Raw genomic sequence first — 19,556 nt, forward strand, 5'->3', positions numbered from 1 at the left:
GGAAGGGCAAGTCGAGAGGGGGCACAGGGGCCCCAGATGACAGGGCGGCGCGGCCAAGGGGGGGGCCGCGCCGCCTAGGGTTTGGCTCCCCTGTGGCCCCACTTCGTTTCGTCTTCGGTCTTCTGGAAGCTTCGTGAGAAAATAGGCCTCTGGGCTTTTATTTCGTCCAATTCCGAGAATATTTCTTTACTAGGATTTCTGAAACCAAAAACAGCAGAAAACGAGCAATCGGCACTTCGGCATCTTGTTAATAGGTTAGTTCCAGAAAATGCACGAATATGACATAAAGTGTGCATAAAACATGTAGATAACATCAATAATGTGGCATGGAACACAAGAAATTATCGATACGTTGGAGACGTATCATTCCTCCGGCAACTCATTAGGGGGAGGCTTCCGTCTGCGGAACAGGTGGCCAAGACACATGGTCCTTCTGACGGGAGTTGTGCGATGTGTGGAGTCTTGGAGGATTGCGACCATATCTTTTTCAATTGCCACCTCGCGAAGTTCTTATGCGCAGGAGTTAGGGAACTCCTCTCATGCAATTGGAATCCAACAGGGGTCGGCGATTTCATCGCCTTAGTGCAAGGCCTGTCGGGACCCTTACGTAGGTTAGCTTGGTATGCCTTTGCGGCGCTAGGTTGGACGCTTTGGAATGCACGCAAACAAGCTAGCTCTAGAGGGGAAGGTCATTGCTCATTCGGCTGAAGCTCTATTCTTGATGTCTTTACACATGCAGAGCTGGAGGGTACTGGTCAGACAGCGGGACCGGGGCCTACTGGACGAGGCGCTGGGAGAGCTTAGGCGGCTACATGCGAGGACGAGGACGACAGCGACATACCAGGCGTCATAGTGATCTATCTTTTTTTCCTTTTCCTTGTATGATGTGCCTTAGTGGCGTGTGTCCGGATGTGTGTCAGTGTGGATGTTGGTGGGATCGGTCTCAGACTTGTTGTTGTATCGTTTGACTCTGCCATGAGGACTTTATATATAAAGCCGGGCCGTGGGCCTTATGTTTAAAAAAAAGTGGCGGCTAGATTGGCCGCGGTGGAAGCTTGCGCGGGCGAGGCAGAAGCACGAGCGGGCACGGCCCTGGTGTGAAATCAAAGGCCGCGAAGAAGCGTTTGAACGTAGCGCGCCTCCGCGACTCGTACTGGTACACGAAGTACGCGTTGGCGCCGTGGCCTGCGTTCTATCGGTGGGATTCGAGCTTCTCCCGCATCCCCGCCTTCGCCGACATCTGCTCTGCTTCCTCCGTCTCCTCTGAGTCGACTTCGCGCCCGCAACCGCAGCTGGTGAAGATGGAGGTCGAGGACGCGCCCTCCTTTTCTCCCGGCAACTACGTCGAGAACGCGGAGCTCGCGTGGATCCTCCCCAGGCTCGAGGACGCTGCCAACTTCGCGTCCGGTGACTTCGTCGACGACCATCACCTCCCCACCGTCCTCGGGCTCATGTGGGAGACAAGGTGTCTCGAAGCGGAGAAGGCGAAGGAGTGGCGCATGGTGGCGAAGAAGTAGGGGAAAGTTTACTGCAACCTCAGAGCGAAGCCACTGCCACATCGCCGTCCGCTTCACCGCCACGGCAAGAGGCTCCGGTGAGCATCCCGGAGCTGAATTTTAGTATGTAGTTTGCCGTGGCGACTTCCTTAGATTTAGGTCGAATTTTATGCAAATTTGAGTCGCTTTTGTACGTACGCACAGATCAATTGTCGAATAGAACAATGTATGTTCCGTCTCTTATGAGATTTAATTTTAAATTTATAGTACGCCAATGTCTTCCAATCCTCAGATCGCGATTTCTGCAGGCTCCAAACAAATATACGCGGTTTACTGTTTGAGGGTCTTGCTACAGATGCTACAGCGTGACTTTGCTGTGTGAAGTCACCGAAGCCGAGTCCGCTGCCTGGGATCTGTTCCGTCCGAGCTCGCGTGCGCCGCCGGCCACCTCCTCGGCTCCTCCTTCCCTCCGCCGCCGTTGCCGGAGATGGAGGCGTCGGCGTACAAGTTCGGACCCTACACGATCGATGCGAGGGGGGTCTTCCACGCCACGGCCCTCTCCTACGCCATGGTCAACCTCCGCCCTGTCCTCCCTGGTAATATCTATGCTTGTCCCCCTTTCCCTTGCCTAGTTTCTAGTGTTCAATTTATTGTGTCCACCACGAGTCCTCCACCTCTAGCTCAGTAGATTTCACGGAATAGATAAGAAATCACTCATTAGCTTTCCAGCACTAGCACAATTTTGTAGTTACAATTTCTCTTAACAAACTCTATGGTGAAGTGGAGTGACTATCGGTAACCCTGCCTTAATTTCTTCCTCTTCCATGTAAGCACCATATCACTAATAATTATGTTTGCCATATATTCCTTGCACAATTACTAGGGGCAGCTTCGGCACAACATTCAAACCTCGAAAGTGTGGTACTTCCTCTGGTTCAAAATAATTGCCGAAAAATGAATGTACCTAGACATGTTTTAGTGCGTAGATACATCCATTTTTGAGCAATTATTTTAAACCGAGGGAGTATTAATATTGTACATATTGTTAGTATAGCAGTCACTTGTGATCACGACTTTATACATTGCACATATAATATTTGTGATATTCTTTATTAAGAGGTCTCAATCTTACTCTGCAGGTCATATCCTTTATTTCGACAAAGTCATCACTGAGATTTACAATTAAATGCTAATTGCATTCCTTGATTGACTGTACATAAACTTTGGTACTCGCTTATTTTGAAAGCTGTCCATGGTCCAAAGTCCAAACACATACAGTAGAAACCAAAGATCAGACTCAAAAAATGAAAATTATATGGTCTATACCCCTCTTTCAGTTTCCACAGATATGTAAATTGCATGGCTAGTGGAAATATGAATATCAAGCATGTCAAGAGAATTATCCTAGAGTTATATATCCATAAAAGTGAATGGTTCATTTAAACTATGGTTAATCATCTCTTGTTGGAACCGTTTTTATTGCTGGTAGGCTGATTACATCGCAGTTTGAAATATTGTCTTTACTTTTGTGTTTCATCACTTTATGCACAACTAGTTCACCCAAAAGATTTGCTTCTCGATAAAAGGTGGGAAATGTGTAATACAACAATTACAATTAGATACATCTACCTATGGTATATATCTTTCACTACAGATAGTTATCCACTGCCCCCTTTCTGTCGTGTGGTTCACACATTTCATAGTTGAAACAGTAAAATATCTACTTACATTTTAATGTTTGGTTTTACATAATTTTTTCCTTGACAAAACATACATGTCCTTGTGTGCCCCAAGCGTGAAGTGAAACGTTTTGCTGATCTAAGTACTGACGAGACTATTGATTTATGGGTCACTGCAAAGGAAGTTGGTGTACGGCTTGAGCAATGCCACCAAGCATCTTCTCTTACATTTACAATTCAGGTAACCTCTCTCTCTATATGTCATGAATAGCTTATGCTTTCAAAATTATATAATTAGTTCATCCAACTTTAAAGGGCATGCTTCGTTGATTTTGCTATTGGGATCCAGAACAAAATAGATCAACTTAATCACCCAAATTACGCTTACGCTGCCAGTCTGCCATATCTGCCCTTTAGTCTTTTATTACACCAAACTTGATGTTGAGTTGATTATCTTGTCCACATTTACCTTAGCCTGTGGAGGAAAAAAATGGATTTCCTTATTGATAGCATTTTGTACAGGATGGCCCTCAATCTGGCCAAACAGTTCCGCACGTCCACATCCATGTGATCCCGAGGAAGAAAGGAGATTTTGAAAATAATGATGAAATATATGATGCGGTTCGTTGACCCTATCTTGCATCTATATAATTTCGTATAATATGTTTCACTATGTCTTACCATTTTCTTTTGTAATAGATTGATGTGAGAGAAAAAGAATTGAAAGAAAAGCTTGATCTGGACATCGAAAGAAAAGACAGAACCATGGAAGAAATGAGTCATGAGGCCAGCAAGTACCGTGCTCTTTTCTCCTAGACGTATTTCATAGAAACTATTCTGTAACTTCCCTGAAATAAAACGTATAGGAATGTTTTTCTGCAATATAGCAGTAAATAATTTATTTCCACATGGTGATGTGCAGTCTAAACTAATGAGTCTAATGTTGTGGGTTACTTGTATGCTATGTGGGATAACAGTTTTCTCTTGGAAGATATATATTTTTACGGCTTACATGTTCTGTTTATTTCGGTCTGTACTGAATGGATACCTTTTTTAGGTTAGACAGTCATAACTTGTTGCCTTACGGATATTGATGGTCCATTGATGCTGAGCAGGCATGAAAAAAGGCAAAGGCTTGAAGCCTTAAATCATTTGGTAGTTTGCAAGTCTCTGAATCCTGCAAGAATGCGGAAAAAGTATTCTTACTACAATTTACAGTAGAGTATTTATTCATGAGATACACAAGCTAGTGGCTAGGTATTTAACAGAAATTATATTAAGTATTATACTTTCCATTGCTTGATAAGTAATAGCTTTCTAGGCATGGAGCATTAGCTGTTTTGCTTGTTGACCCGGAAGCATTATTTGTTCTACGTTTTGTGATTATGCCACAAATAATGAAGTCGGCTGGTATCAGTGGTAACAATAAGTACAGACAACAAATCTAGCGTGGTAGTGTCTAATGTAATCTTTGAAAATGTGGAAGACATTGAACTAGGACTCCTGCAGATTTATGCTAACGGTATACAAAGAGTTTCACTTGTAAACTGGCTTCCCAAATCAATATCAACTAACTGGAAGCATAATTATTTTCAGATTGCATCTTGGCTTCACATTCCCCATACTATTATTAAGTGGACAAAAGGCAATTTTTCTTGATATTACTTGGGAAAGCGCATTAAGGGGTTTATAATGCACCTACCCATAGTTTATTTAGGTAGGAAAAGCCTGCCCCGTTTTAAAGCCTAAGAAAAATCGCAGCTTAGCTGATAGTTTGCACAACGTTGTCAAAACAGAATTCCTATACTCAGTTCAACATATTCTTGATAGGGACTGGAAGAGTTGTATGTGGTTTCTTTGCTGATGGACCAAAGTTTTATTCCCCAAGACAACTAAACATTTTCAGTCTGTGCTTTGGCCGAAAGTGGACTCTTCATGTAATAAAGTGTTTACAACATTTTATTTCCCATGAAATATTGTGGCAGCAAGCTTCTTTGTGGTGGACAAACTAGAAACCTTCTTGAACAATAATAGGAGTACCATTTCTAGGGTATTTAAAGGACAATACTTGGGGTTTGTTTACGTGTTACCGAAGATAGCCGGTAATTAGAGTTGAATCTCCTTTTGCAAATTTCCTTCTGGACTGTGCACAACTTTTTATCTCTTTCATCTTTTGCATATTCCGCCTTTGTAGTTTGTGCCGCTTTGGGAGTGAGGATTTTGTGCTCCCGAGCTCCAGTGCTCCTGCTGTTTTAAAAAATTCAAAATTATGTTTTTTCGAGTTTTAAAAAAATTGAAAAAATATCTGCAAGTAGGCCGTGATTTATGACACAAACGTGCAAGATATCAAATTCAAATACTATGTATACTGAGCTGTACAAAAATAACAAATGTCTAGATCTGTAGAAGTATGTTTTCAAATCCCCAATTTTTATCATATTTGTCATTTTTGTGGATCCCAGAATACAAAGAAATTCTTGTCGAGATTTTACATGCCTATGGGAGACAACATTAGCTATGTACAGAAATAATTTCAGATTTTTTTTAAACCTAGAAAATGTAGTTTTTATTTTTTTTAATACGGCGAGAGCACTGGAGCTCGGGAGCAAATAGCGCTTTCCGCCGCTTTGGTCACTTTCATCTTCTGCATTATGCCTGGTGGTATACCAAGAGGACTTTTGTTCTTGTAGCAACAAAAAGATGACTTTTATCTCAATGGATGCCCCTGGCTGGATGCCATCGATGGACGTGATAGGATGCCCCTGAGAAGAACAGAATAATTCTGCCTTGTGTCTGTGTATAATGCCCTGGATTGCAATTGGGTACATCTGCTGGTGGCTCTGCCAAAGTGCCAAGTGGTGAGTGGATGCGTTGCCTCTGTACTAGGTAAGCCACGCCAAGTAATTTTCTGTCCGTCGATCGTAGTCGTGTGTCCTGCACTACTTGCCAATGTCAACAACTAGTATGTCTCCTTGGTGCAGCTGTTTGGCAAGTGTTCGCTGGGTTGCCCCAACATGCTGGGCAAGAGCAACTATTTGGCTTATTTTCCGAGTTTCGGTATCCACTAAATCCAACTGAATTCCTCCACTGGAATACTCATCCTGAGGTCACACACATTCTAGGGTCCATTCTCTGACAGTTCTAGGGTCCATCCAATGAAGGACAAATAATTCTCTCGACTGATGCAAGTGTTGACTGCTACTAGTATTGGAGTACTGCGAAGAGCACACCATCGGCGCGTACGGCCTTCGGCAGATCCGGTCCATGACGACAACGATGGCCATGACCGTCGCGGCGTCAACCAGGCTGAACACGTCGTCGCCGAGAGAGACCGGCCTAGACGACGCCGTAGACGTACGGCGCACCGGATTTCTTCCTGGATATCCGCGCCGCCTCGTGGCCGTCGCTGCCGGTGATCTTGCCGGGAGGAGGAGGAGGCTGAGCCGGCAGTCCCAGCTGAAACCGTTTCAACCTAATTAACCCGGTGCTATCCACCCCCACACCCACACGAACCCGCCCCAGTCCCAGCCTAGCTGACGAATAAATTCTTTGCACAGCCGGCCAGCCGCTCGTCTATCCTGATCGCGTCGGTATAAATTCTATGCCGTGCAAAAGCTATGATGCATGCAGGCTTCACGGTAGGACGACCGACGCGTAGCACGTCCCAAAGTGAATCTTGATTCTTGACCTGACCTTCTGCTCCTCTCGTCAGCTTCCTCTCCGATTCCTTGCAGCCTATTTATACCCCGATCCGGTTGTGATCTTCCATTCCCCATGTGCGGGACATCACACCATCGCTGTGGTTCGTCGCCTTCCCGCCTCCGCTCGCCGTCGCAACCGCCGCCTAACCCGCCACCCATCGCCGCCCTCCTCCTGTCTCGGCCGCCAGGTCGACGCTGCCTTCCCCGCACCACCAAGGTATTGTTTCTGCTTTTTTTTATGTTGCCTGCTGCTGTATCTTTGCTCACCACCAGATGCTGCGGTATGCTCAGCTGTGAATTTTCTCTGTTAGAGCATCTCCGCTCATGACCTCCATACGACCGTCGGGCGCCTGACCGTATGAGGGTGCCGGCGCGTAACCCCTAAATAGGAGGCACCGGTTTCTAGCCGCATCCCCAAATTCGAAAGTTAAAAACATACGCTGATTAGATTTCGCGCCCACAAAAGGATCACTGTCTCGATGAAACACATTGTTGCAAATGGCAACTCTCGACGAACACATCATCGCAAATCGTGGTATAGAAATGTCTTGCGAACCAAGAAAAAGGGGGGGGCACGTAGGCCGGTCGGCATAGCAGGAATCAAGCAATTTCCTCAACCAGGGAATCGGGGACGATGGTGGGCGTCGTCGGTGTAGCGATCGGCGGTGGCGGTGAGGCAGTCGACGGGGGAGCGTCAGTGGCCGGTGGAGTAGTAGCCGTTGCTGGAGTCGCGGTGCTGGGCTGGGGCGCGGGTGGAGCTCGACTCTCGGCTAGGATTGTGGCGCGTCTGCGCGGCGCACCACGCCTTGACGTCGTCGTCCATGCCGCTGGTGTCGACGAGCAGGAACGCCAGGTCCGTCTTCCTTTTCTTGGCGACGATGTTGGCCTTGATCAGGTCAAGCTTGATGTCCTGTCTCTCCATGACCGACGCCCACATTGTCGATGCTCACTGTCTTCCATGCCTCGGCGAGGCACTCGTCCTCCCTCGAGCTCCACTTTTGCCCACGCCCGCCGGTCTTCTTCTTTGGGTCTGCCATGGTAGCACCCGATGCGGTGACGACCTTCTTTTTCTTGCCTTTGGGGTCGGCGACGGACATCACGATCTCTTCGGGAGCCTTGGCGTATGTGTATACGTCGTTCTCCCACCCAACGTGGTACCGTCGATGATCATGTCCTCCATGATGGCGTCGTCGGGCATAGCGCCGAATGGCGCTTGCGCGCTACTGCTCGCGGCGAACTGTTGGTAGCCGGGGTGAGGGCCGGGGTGAGGAGGAGGTCCGCCTCCATTGTAGAGAGTGAGCCGGAGCTCAAGTGATCCGGCTAGCATGTGCAGGTCGCCGGCGGTGAAAGTGTTTGGGGCGGCGAAGGTGTTTGAGGTGGAGAAGGTGTTGGGGTTAAACCAACCGAGCGGGTCAAAATCGTGGCAGCTCGGCGAGAAGCAGGACAAGTGGGGTGGGTTACCTTGGGCGTCATGGAACAAAGGCGAAGGCGACGCGGTGGATGGTGATGGCGAGGAGACGCTGCCCTGGCTGCCACTCCACGCGGCGATGACGAACGGATGCGCCGGGGTGTGGGGTGCCGCCATGGCAGCGGCCCGTTCCATCAGCTTCTCCTCCTTCGCCGCCGCTACCGCAACCCTCTTCGCCTTCAGCTTCACCTCCCTCGAGCAGCGGCTGACGTTCTCCATCACCCGCCGCTGGATGTCGAACGCCCACTCGGCGTTGGTCACCCCCGGCGGCCTCTCCTTAACGACGGGTGCCCGCACCTTCTTCTTCTTCGCGGGACCAGGCTTGGCGGTGAGGGCGTCCGGCGCCGACGTGCGTGGAGCGACGTACTGCCCCGTCTTATCACATGGATGGAAGGCGGAGCAAGGGGATGGCTAGTGTGGCTTGCGCGGGTGAAATAGCGGGAATTGGCCGAGGGAGAAGGGGAACGGGGTGGTATGGCTCCAAGAATGGTGGGAAAGCTAATGATTTTGGGGGAAACTAGCCATGTCGGCCACAGAGCTGGCCCGCGCTTGTTTTTAGCGTCGTCCGGCGCCCTGATAGCCACCCGCTGGATTGGGTTCGGCCTAGGGGCGCCGGATGAAAATACGCGCCACGCCGGCGCGAAAACATTTTTGGGGTGGGTGGTTGAGGGAGCATTTTGGCGCCGGCGCCCCTATTTTCGTATTGGGGTGGGCTATAGGAAGGGCGAGTGGAGATGTTCTTAGTATTTTTTTTTTATTTTGTCTGCTGCTTGTGTATGCTTACTGCTGATGATAACCCGTTGTTTTAGTGCTATGATCAGACGCTTCAACTTTCATCTGTAACTTTGTCTCCTTTTTTGAAGACTAGTTATCCACATGAATCATGTCTTTATTTGGATGTAGTTTTTCAGCTTTAACATACACCGGCTGATGGAAACAGCCTGTGTGTTTTGCTTTGGTTTGATTTTCTTAAGTTTTCCCTGAGAATCAACTGTGTGGAAGTGCATAGTTTTGTTAAGAGTGTGTCAATTAGGAAGTCAATTTTAACTATAACTTCCACAGTTTTGGTGCAAGTACATGCAATTGGAAGTGAACTGTACCAGCCTACCACGGGATAGAAAAACGGTAGAAATTTTGAGACAATTTTGCATGTACATCTACAGTCTGCTATAATTTTGCTTAGGTGGTTGGGAAAGTAACCTGGTGTGCTATTTAAATCCCATCTTTGCTTAAATAGAAGGTCGGTAATTGTCGGGTGAGCAGGCCGTATTACTTCCTAACTAGCTACTAGGCACAAAGTAGCCACACCCATTTGTAAATATAAGATTGTTGTGTCATCTTTTGGACTTGTGCATCTGGGTAATTTTTCACTGTTTTCATCATGGCTAGTCTCCCTGTTCATGTTTCTCATGTATTAATTGTGTGAACTTTTATGTTTAAGGTTTGAAGAAATCATGCAAGGACATGAGGGGCATGAACTCAGGCGAAATACAATTTCTAACCTTAAAAAAGATCCACAATTCAACTTTAGTGCTGTTTTTACCTATTATCTTGCCTTTTCGGGCAAGTTGGTACGGACTATTACATTACAAACAAACACAGATATGGAACCATTGATGGGTACGTGAAGGATATTGTACATATTTGTCAGTATTATCATATCCATCGATGTGTTTATATCGGACATTCTATTTCTGGTATGATTGGCATTGTAGGTTCTAGTCGCCATAGTGATATTTTTTACCAACTCATTCTTATTGTTACTGCCCCTTGGTAAGTAACAAATATACATATTTCCCAGTAGTATAAATATCATGCAATTATAAATATTGTGTACTTATCCTATTCTTTTATACAATGCAGCTATATAGATAGACCTAAATACAAGATATCATATTAAAGGAAAAAGGAAAAACAGAGCCTTGAACTCATGGAAGTAGATTTCAAAACGTTTGTGAAAGAGTATATCAAGATTGCGCTTCCTAAAGCTGAATAGAAGTTCACCACTAACTGAACAGCATGGTCTGCAATATGGCGCCAAGTGTCGCTATATCAGTTACGTCGATGATATTCAGTATAGACCTGCGAGCCATGTTACAACATGTAATAACACCATGCAGAATAATATCAATATATTCAAATAATATTGCTTCTAGGTTTCCACAGAATTAAATGTTCACACACATGAACCAATGCTAGTGTCAAACTAGCAAAGATCAACATTAAGGAGCACTTTCCACATCTAACAAAAGCAAATATGGTTGCAGAAATTTGCTCGGCAACCATATTTGCTTTTGTTAGATGTGGAAAGTGCCCCTTAGTATTGATCTTTGCTAGTTTGACAATAGCATTGTTCATGTGTGTGAACATGTAATTATGTGGAAACCTAGAAGCAATAGTATTTGAACATGTTGATATTATTCTGCATGGTTTTATGACATGCTGTAATATGCCCCGCAGGTCTGTACTGAATATCATCGACGCAGCTGATATAGCGATACTTGGCGTCATGTTGCAGACCATGCTGTTCAGTTTGGTGGTGAACTTCTATTCGGCTTTTGGAAGCGCAATCTCGGTACACCCTTCCACAAACATTTTGAAATCTACTTCCATGAGTTCAAGGCTCTTTTTTTTTTTTCCTTTTTCCTTGAATATGCTATCTTGTGTTTAGGTCTATCTACATATAGCTTCATTGTATAAAAGAATAGGATAAGTACACAATATTTATAATTGTATGATATTTATATTGTTGGGAAAGATGTATATTTGTTATTTACCAAGAGGCAGTACCGATAAGAATGAGTTGGTAAAAAAGATCAGTATGACGACTGGAACCTACAATGCCAATCATACCAGAAATAGAATGTCTGACATAAACACATCGATGGATATGATAATACTAAAAAATATGTACAATATCCTTCACGTACCCATGAATGGTTTCATATATGTGTTTGTTTGTAATGTAATAGTACCAACTTTGCTCGAAAAGGCAAGATCATAGGTAAGAAGGGCACTAAAGTTGAACCGTGGATCTTTTTTCAAGTTAGAAAAACCGGTAAGACCCCCACCCCCAAACCCAGGCCCGCACCCAACCCGCTCGAGTACTCTCTCTCTCCCGAATCATCTCCCATCTTCCTCCCGAGAAGGCGCTCTCCTACACGCTAGGGTATCGAGCCGCCGCCCTTCATCGCTCCGGCCGCCGCCCCGCGTAGCTCCGGCGGCCGCTCCGAACACATCTGGCTGCAAACTTCCACCTTGCATCTTCTCTCTTGACCTGCTTTTCCGAGGTACCCCGAGCTTCCTCCTAGCCCACCCCCTCCCACATGTCGCCGAGCGGATTGGAGCGGCTAATGGGGAGGGAGGCATCACGGCCGCGTGGCTGGGTGGTTTCTCTTCGTTGTTGGGTTTGTGCTGAGGATGGACGACCCCCTTCCCCGACCTTGATCTCAAGTGATGGAGAAACACGACTTTCCATCTACCTGCCGGCGTCCCTCGGCCTTCGTACTTCCCCCCTCCATCCAGGACAGTCGATCCTTGCCTTGCAGGTACAGTTTGCCTATTATTTTGCATAAATCAGATGGCTTAATTTTTCTTTCGACGGTATAGTTATAAACTATTGACTTATTGTTTTGTGATACTTGTGTTGCTTTTGTAGCTGATTGTGAGTCCAGGGCAACCATTACTGATGGCAAGTCCATTGCAATGGACAGAAGGCTAGCTACAGATTTCTGAATAAGTTCATCATGTGAAAAATGCACTAGACATGTTCGAGGTCTGACTGTCCTATTGTTAGGCGATAGAAGAGACTCTTAGTCCTATATGAGATTCAAAGTAAATGGGTGTGACGAAGTTGGGATAAAATCTTTGTTGGCCGAGTTGCCTGGGAATTGATAGAAGATGAGGTGGTGGATTAGGTGTCGAGAATCAATGAAGATACGTCATTTCATGGCATCCTTGTCCAGCTGCAAGTATTGCATTTTATTTTGGTTGCTGCCCTTAAAAAGCATGATGTTTTTTTAGGTCGTATATTGATATCATGAAAACCTTTTCATGTACACATACTACATTATTGTTATGATGACTGAATAATGCAAAACACTCACATTTACATGGTAATAACTAGAAAAATTTGTATTTTATCTGAGTTCTCATTTTTATGTAAAGATTTAGCTTACTTCATATCTATGCTTATATATTGTACACCATCAAGCCTCCATCTTATTCTATGATTTTGTGTAAATCAGCATATGGAGGAGCTGCAAAAGCTTGCCTAGAGTTATTGCTCCAATATGGGATTGTTCTCATCCGAAAAACTAACAGAGGGCAATTCTTACCAAAACTTACATGGTTTGCAGTGTCACATGTTCGCCACAGGTCCATGTGTTGTGTTGATACCAATGAAAGTTAGCACTAATTTTTGGAGCATGTATATGAGCCGCTGGTCTACAAGTTACGCATAATAACTGTAAAGAGATGAACTTGCAAATGTAGGGATGGCACTCCGGTGACATGTGTATTGTCCTTTACAGCAAAGTACTCTTGGTATGTGCTTCAGTTGTTGTGTCAGTATAGGATTATAGATTTTATCACGGCTGTAGATTATCTAGCCTATCTAGGATTTTATGTTGCAACCTTTAGGCAATTCAGGTTGGTAGTGACTAATATAGTGTTCAATTTTGATTAGTTAGGATACATTATCCCAGGAAATTATACGTAGTGAATCTGGATTGCAGATTGGAACTGAAGCTAAAATTCTTCTACTGGTTTGTAACTTCTTTCTGTCCACACTTTGACAGTTATATGCCTTTCGATCTTTGGACAAATCTGTCTGCACCTTTGACAATTATTGAGTGCCCAGGACCCATAATTATCAATGCACATAGCATCTTCCCTTGGCTATTGGCGATAATTCTGACACCTGGTATCACCCAAAATGCAAATGAAAACTCTAGATTGTCTTATGTAACATAGAGAATGAGCACTCCTTCTAATGCAAGCTTGGTTCCACAGATTGCTAACATGGATACCTTTATGTTAGGTACATATAGTTTTACTGATATTATGGTCATATCACATCCTTGAGTATGCGTGCCTTACCTTGAAATTATTTTTTAGGAAAATCAACCAACCATGTTACAACCATAGGTAGCCACAAGCAACATGGCTGATAATAACAGATTAAGTTTGCTACTCTTCATTTGCCAGATAAGAATCAATGCTAATAATTTAGCGTGCCATTTAAGTTTGCGATATAGTCACTGGAAGCTTGAGTAAATCATGATATCTTAGGCTCTGTATGTGCACTCATTTGACTTTGTATGTTCACTCATTTTGGTTTGTCCTGTAGGAAATAATTGATTAGTATGTATCCATCAAGATTTTTTTCGTTTTCTCCTTACATGGAGCACTATAGTTTTATGCTAAAGATAGCCATGTGGAGCTGAAAATCCGTAGTTGCGAATCGAGCTTGATGTTCATATTAATTATATAGTTTTACAAGTATTTGTGATGTCTTAATCTGGAAAATACATGTGTGATGTTTCAAGTTGATGTACAACTGTAAAAGTAAAGCATGGAATCCATTCCCTTAGTTTTCCCCTTCTTGGGCGTTCAAGTATCTAGGGAAATCTTGTACGGTATATATGAAATAGTCACATTTTATATATCTTGATTGTTCTAACTCAAGGCTTGTGCTTATTAGGGAAACCTGCTATTTTTCACAAGCCACAACATGTTCTGATTTGTTACGATGAAAGGAATCTTATGGAAACGTGTGATAGTAATTTTCTACTTTGCGGTTAGGCCAGGAGATGAATTCCTACAATGGCCAGTTCTTTATGAACAAGATGAAGGTATACATTGATCTTTTACACAGTATACATTGTCGGTAGGAATTTGTATATGAGTATTGCTCATGTTTATGCAACAACCGAAGTTTCCCCATATCACTATATCATTGGCCCGTTCAGCAAGCCTTCTAGGTAGATCATTTTGATGTACACAAACTTGCAAATTAGTATGACCTGAATAAAATATCTTAAGTAGTTCCTAAGCGGAGAATTATCAACCTCTTCGGGATTACATAAATTTTTGGACCCACATGCTGAAGCAAGCTGGGCTACTTTATTTTTGGATTTTAGTAAATTTTATTGATAAAGTTAACTAAACATTATCTGGAAACTCATTATGTGTATATATCGGGCATGCTGGCTAATGCATGATTATGTGGCATCACGTGAATGTAAGGATGACTTATCTGCTTGAAAGACCGGAAAATATAGTTAGCGGGACTAATTTATGATAATGTAGGACTAGAAGTTCCATTTTATTTTCCGCATTGCCAATTGAGTTCACATAACTTTAGTTCTTTTGCCGCTAAAGTACTTACTGGTGTTAATGTTATCCTGAAGGTGTAAGGGTGTTATCTTTTGCATGCTATGGGTTAAGTTTGTTGCATGAGAAAAGTTCTAATAAGACTCGCATGATTATTATTCTGCTTGCAATTTGCAGTATATAGGGTGGCACACAGGAAAGATGCATGAAAGTTGGTTCAGCATTGACTTTAGCTCAGTGATAGTAAATGTCATATTATTTAGCATCTTCAGAAGTTAGCTGTTATGCCTTGCCCACGGCCGGTGGCAAGAGAGAAGGGATTTCCTTCTTAATTCTTGCTTGATTAGATTGATACATCTCCTCTCCATATATAGAGAGGTTTACTTGACTCCCAAGCAAGGCTTACTTGACCCCTAAGCAAACCATAAGACTAACGGGCCCAGGCCCATGACGTCTTCTAACACTACACCCCACCTGGACACGAGCTGCAACTTAAACAAACCATGACTCGACGTAACACAACCCTAACACCTAAAAACGAGCCTTTTACATCTCGGCTTGTTTTATTACTCTCAACCTGAAATAGACTGGGACGCTTTATTGTTGACCCCTGAACATAAAGTCGACCCCATCCGCCCGTTGGACGTGCACCTGTACAACCACCTGGATCCCATGGAAACCAGCGGGACAAAAGGAGCCCGCGCGGCGGCCGGCGGCGGAATGTAGTGGTGCTACGCGGTGCGCTCCTGTCGGTGACACCATGCCTTCTCCCCGCCGGATGACTGTCGATGGCGCAGACTTTGAGGTCGCTGCCCGCGGGAAAAACTGCATGTTCGCCGCCCGTGGGGGAAACCGCAAGCCCAAGATCCCCAACGCAGCGGACGAGATCGAGGTCCCTTGCGCAACGAAGCGCAACTTGGAGGAGCTGCAGCAGCAGATCACGCATCTCCCGCACACGCCGACGCACTAGGAGGCCGCGCGCAGCAGCCTGCAGCCTCACCGCCGCCGACACGTGGCGGATAGCGATTCAAGCCGGAAGCGGTGACGGCGACGGAGGGAAACGGACCTGGTGGAAGGGCATCCCGGGCGGTGTCGATGTAGAGCCCGGGGCCAAGGTCGCTCCCACACCGCCGAAAGGCAGGGACGGCGTCGGTGGCGGCAGCAGCCGCTGCTGCGGTGTTGGTGGCGACGGCAGCTGGCTGCTGTCGTTGCAGCTGCCCACCGAACGGCGGGATAGCGTCGGTGAGGACAACAGCCTGCAGCGGCGGCGTTGGTGGCGGCGGCAGCCGCTGTTGCTGCCGCAGCGTCCCGGTGGGGAAGAAGGCGGCCGGCTGGCCGGAGAAGAGGGACCCCGGCGCCGAGGAGATGGTGGACAGCTGCAGCGGGGACTGCAGCAGCCCGGCGTCGGATGGCGGCGACGACAGCAACAGCGTCGGCTGCAGCGGCCCGGTGATCGCGGCGGAGGCCGCCTGGTGCGTCGGCTGCCACGACAGCAGCACCGCCGGCGGCGGAGGCCCGTAGGGGCCAGCCAAGTAGAGGTGGATCTCCTGGACCGCGGTGGCGAGATCGCGGAGGGCTGCGGTGATCTCCGCCAGGGAGAGAACGACGGGGACGTCGGATTGCAGCGGCGGTGGGTGGGAAGAACTCGGTGGAGGGCTGGACATGATCGAACCCGGGAAGACTGATACCAAGTGTTATGGTGCTAGAGGGCCGGCCGGGGGCCTTGCCCACGGCCGGTGGCAAGAGAGAAGGGATTTCCTTCTTAGTTCTTGCTTGATTAGATCGATACATCTTCTCTCCATATATAGAGAGGTTTACTTGACTCCCAAGCAAGGCTTACTTGACCCCTAAGCAAACCCTAAGACTAATGGGCCCAGGCCCATGACGTACTGATGACCCACAAGTATAGGAGATCGCAACAGTCTTCGAGGGAAGTATTACCCAATTTATTGATTCGACACAAGGGGAGACAAAGAACACTTGAAAGCCTTAACAGCGGAGTTGTCAATTCAGCTGCACCTGGAAACAGACTTGCTCGCAAGAGTTTATCGAGTAGTAATAGTTTTATAGTAGTGAAAGTAGAGTGAAATAACAAGAACAGAGTAACAAAGACAGCCCAACAGATACACCAACAGTTATCCAACACTCCCCTCAAGATAGGTGATAAATATCAATCATCCCCATCTTGGCACAGGCAAGATTACACTCCTTCGATCCTAGCCCTTTTGTTAAACAATCTGTCACTTGTTGTCCTGATCTCACATAAGCCAATGAGATAATCCCTGCATCAATCTTTTCTTTAATAAAGAATCTGTCTATCTCCACATGTTTAGTTCGCTCATGCTGGACAGGGTTGTTTGCTATGTTTATGGCAGACATATTATCACGCCACACTTTCAAGCTTCCTTGCCTTAAAATTTTCAGCTCTCTTAGAAGGTTTCGTACCCACAACATTTCACCCAGGCCCTGTGACATAGCTCTATACTACGCCTTCGGTTGTTGATTTCGAGACAACAGATTGTTTCTTACTTCTCCATGACACCAAATTTCCTCCAACAAAAACACAATACCCCGAGGTGGATCTTCGATCATCTAAGCAGCTAGCCCAATCCGCATCACAATATCCATCTACATTTAGGTGTCCATTACTTTTAAACCACAATCCTTTTCCGGAGTGCCCTTCAAGTATCTCAAGATTCTTTGAGCTGCTTCCAAGTGTCCATCCCTCGGATCATGCATATAGCGACTCACTACACTCACTGCAAATGATATATCTAGTCTTGTGTGGCATAAGTATATTAGTCTTCTAACAAGTCTTTGATATTTCTCCTTGTCTATGGGTTCTCCACACTCTGCTGTGATTTTATTATTTTGGTTAATAGGTGTTGAAGCCACTCTGCACCCCAGCATGCCCATATCATCTAAGAGATCCAATGTATACTTTCTTTGAGATAGTGATATCCCTTTTGACGATCTTGCAACTTCTATTCCAAGGAAGTATTTAAGTTTTTCCAAATCTTTCACCTCAAAGGCTTGACTCAAGCATCCTTTCAGTTTTGCGATTTCCGCATCATCATCTCCCGTGATAATAATATCATCAATATACACAACAAGGATAGTGATTTTCTGCTCATAATGTTTGTAAAATACGGTATGGTCTCCATTGCATTGACCATATCCCATGCCACACACCACTTGTCTAAACTATCAAACCAGGCCCGTGGAGATTGTTTGAGACCATATAGAGATTTCTTCAGTCTACATACCTTCCCTTTAGTTTCAGGTCTGACAAATCCTGGTGGCATCTCCATATACACCTCCTCTTGAAGATCACCATGCAGAAATGCATTTTTGACATCAAGTTGATGCAAGGGCCATCCGGAATTTGCTGCACAAGAGTTCAATATTCTGACAGTGCTCATTTTTGCCACTAGTGCAAATGTCTCATCATAGTCAATGTCATAAGTCTGACTATATCCTCTTGCCACAAGTCTTGCCTTATATCTCTCCACTTTTCCTTCGCATTTTGTTTTACATAATAGATCCACTTACAGACCTCATCGTATTCTTTCCTTTAGGGAGATCTATCAACTCCCATGTTTTATTCTTCTTCAAGGCCTCTAATTCTTCCATCATAGCATTGCACCATCTCGGATCCAACCTCGGCTGACTTCCAATCCTTAGGAACAGATACTGATTTGCGGTGAAGCAACAAAAGCCCGAAAAGAGGGTGACAATGCCTCGTAAGAAATATAATTTCCTACGTCATAGTCATCATAACTCGGTCGCTTTGGGGCCCAACATTCCTTATCCCTTTCCTTATTGCAATTGGCAAGTCTAGGCTATTACTTGGACTCGGTCCGAGATTGATTCTCCTCGGCAGAATCTACACTTGTGCTTCCTTGATTTTCATGTCCAATGGGTTGCTCCCCGCTCTCGGTCTTGTTGCTCCTCCAGTGCATCGACTTGTTCCCTTTTTTACTTGTCTTCTATAGTATACAAGTGGATTCTGCAGCCATCTTTGTGTTGGTACGGGTCTAGGTGGTGTAGGTGTACCAGGAATTGCAGGAATCTCCACAACAATAGGAATTTGTTGATGTTGCTGTTGGTCACCATCTTGCTGCTCTTGATCACCACCTTGCTGTTGCTCCCCCATCTTGAGCATCAGCAAGATGGTCAAGCCCCTGGAACAAGCCACTAAGATCACTCTCACCGTCATAAAATGGTTCTGACTCGCGAAACGTAACATCCATGCTTACAAATGTCCTCCTATCAGTGGGACTCCAACACTTGTAACCCTTCTGTCTGGAGGAATAGCCAATAAAGATACATTTGATAGCCCGATGATCTAGCTTGCTAACAGATGGTCTGTGATCCCTTACAAAACATGTACATCCAAAGAGTTTGGGTGGTACAACAAAGTCATTGTTATTTAGAAGGAGTTGGCAAGGAGACTGCATACCTAGAATCTTTGAAGGCATTCTGTTGATCAAATACGTAGCGATCATAACCGCCTCACTCCATAAGAATTTGGGAACATTCATGATAAACATAAGAGATCGAGCCACTTTAAGAATGTGCCTATTCTTCCGCTCAGCAACTCCATTCGGGGAGGAGTGTCAGGACATGAAGTACGGTGCAGTATACCTTGCGAAGATAAGAAAGCAGCAAAAGGTTTGTTGATATATTCGCACCATTATCAGTTCCGATCACTTGCACTCGAACATTGAATTGGTTTTTCACATAGGCACAAAAACTCGAAAACAAGTGAACACTTCATCTTTGTGACGCATAAGATAAATCCAAGTCATTGCTGGAATAGCAGTCAATAAAAGTCACAAAGTACTTCATGCCACTTACTGACACAACAGGACAC

At 45.3% G+C, this 19,556-nt stretch overlaps 1 protein-coding gene and 1 long non-coding RNA gene across 2 annotated transcripts; both read left to right on the forward strand.

Moving 5' to 3' along the window:
* The first annotated feature begins 1,972 nt into the window (after nt 1–1,972).
* Nucleotides 1,973–4,199, forward strand: LOC124654400 (bifunctional bis(5'-adenosyl)-triphosphatase/adenylylsulfatase FHIT-like). The gene is made up of 4 exons (XM_047193406.1): nt 1,973–2,094; nt 3,270–3,416; nt 3,698–3,796; nt 3,875–4,199. The coding sequence occupies exons 1-4, from the start codon at nt 1,984–1,986 to the stop codon at nt 3,989–3,991; spliced, it is 474 nt and encodes a 157-aa protein (XP_047049362.1). The 5' UTR covers nt 1,973–1,983; the 3' UTR covers nt 3,992–4,199.
* Nucleotides 4,200–11,548: 7,349 nt separating this feature from the next.
* LOC124654589 lies at nt 11,549–12,308 on the forward strand. The gene is made up of 2 exons (XR_006988393.1): nt 11,549–11,892; nt 12,003–12,308. It is a non-coding gene; the product is annotated as an uncharacterized LOC124654589 (long non-coding RNA).
* The last annotated feature ends 7,248 nt before the right edge of the window (nt 12,309–19,556 follow it).

This window comes from Lolium rigidum, chromosome 5 (genome assembly GCF_022539505.1).
Source record: "Lolium rigidum isolate FL_2022 chromosome 5, APGP_CSIRO_Lrig_0.1, whole genome shotgun sequence".
NCBI lineage: Eukaryota > Viridiplantae > Streptophyta > Magnoliopsida > Poales > Poaceae > Lolium > Lolium rigidum.

Excerpts from the sequence above, each read along its gene's own strand:
- LOC124654400 (XM_047193406.1), top strand. The coding sequence starts at position 1,984 with ATGGAGGCGTCGGCGTACAAGTTCGGACCCTACACGATCGATGCGAGG. Across the intron at positions 3,417-3,697 it reads CTCTTACATTTACAATTCAG|GATGGCCCTCAATCTGGCCA; the intron begins GTAACCTCTCTC and ends CATTTTGTACAG. Across the intron at positions 3,797-3,874 it reads ATGATGAAATATATGATGCG|ATTGATGTGAGAGAAAAAGA; the intron begins GTTCGTTGACCC and ends CTTTTGTAATAG.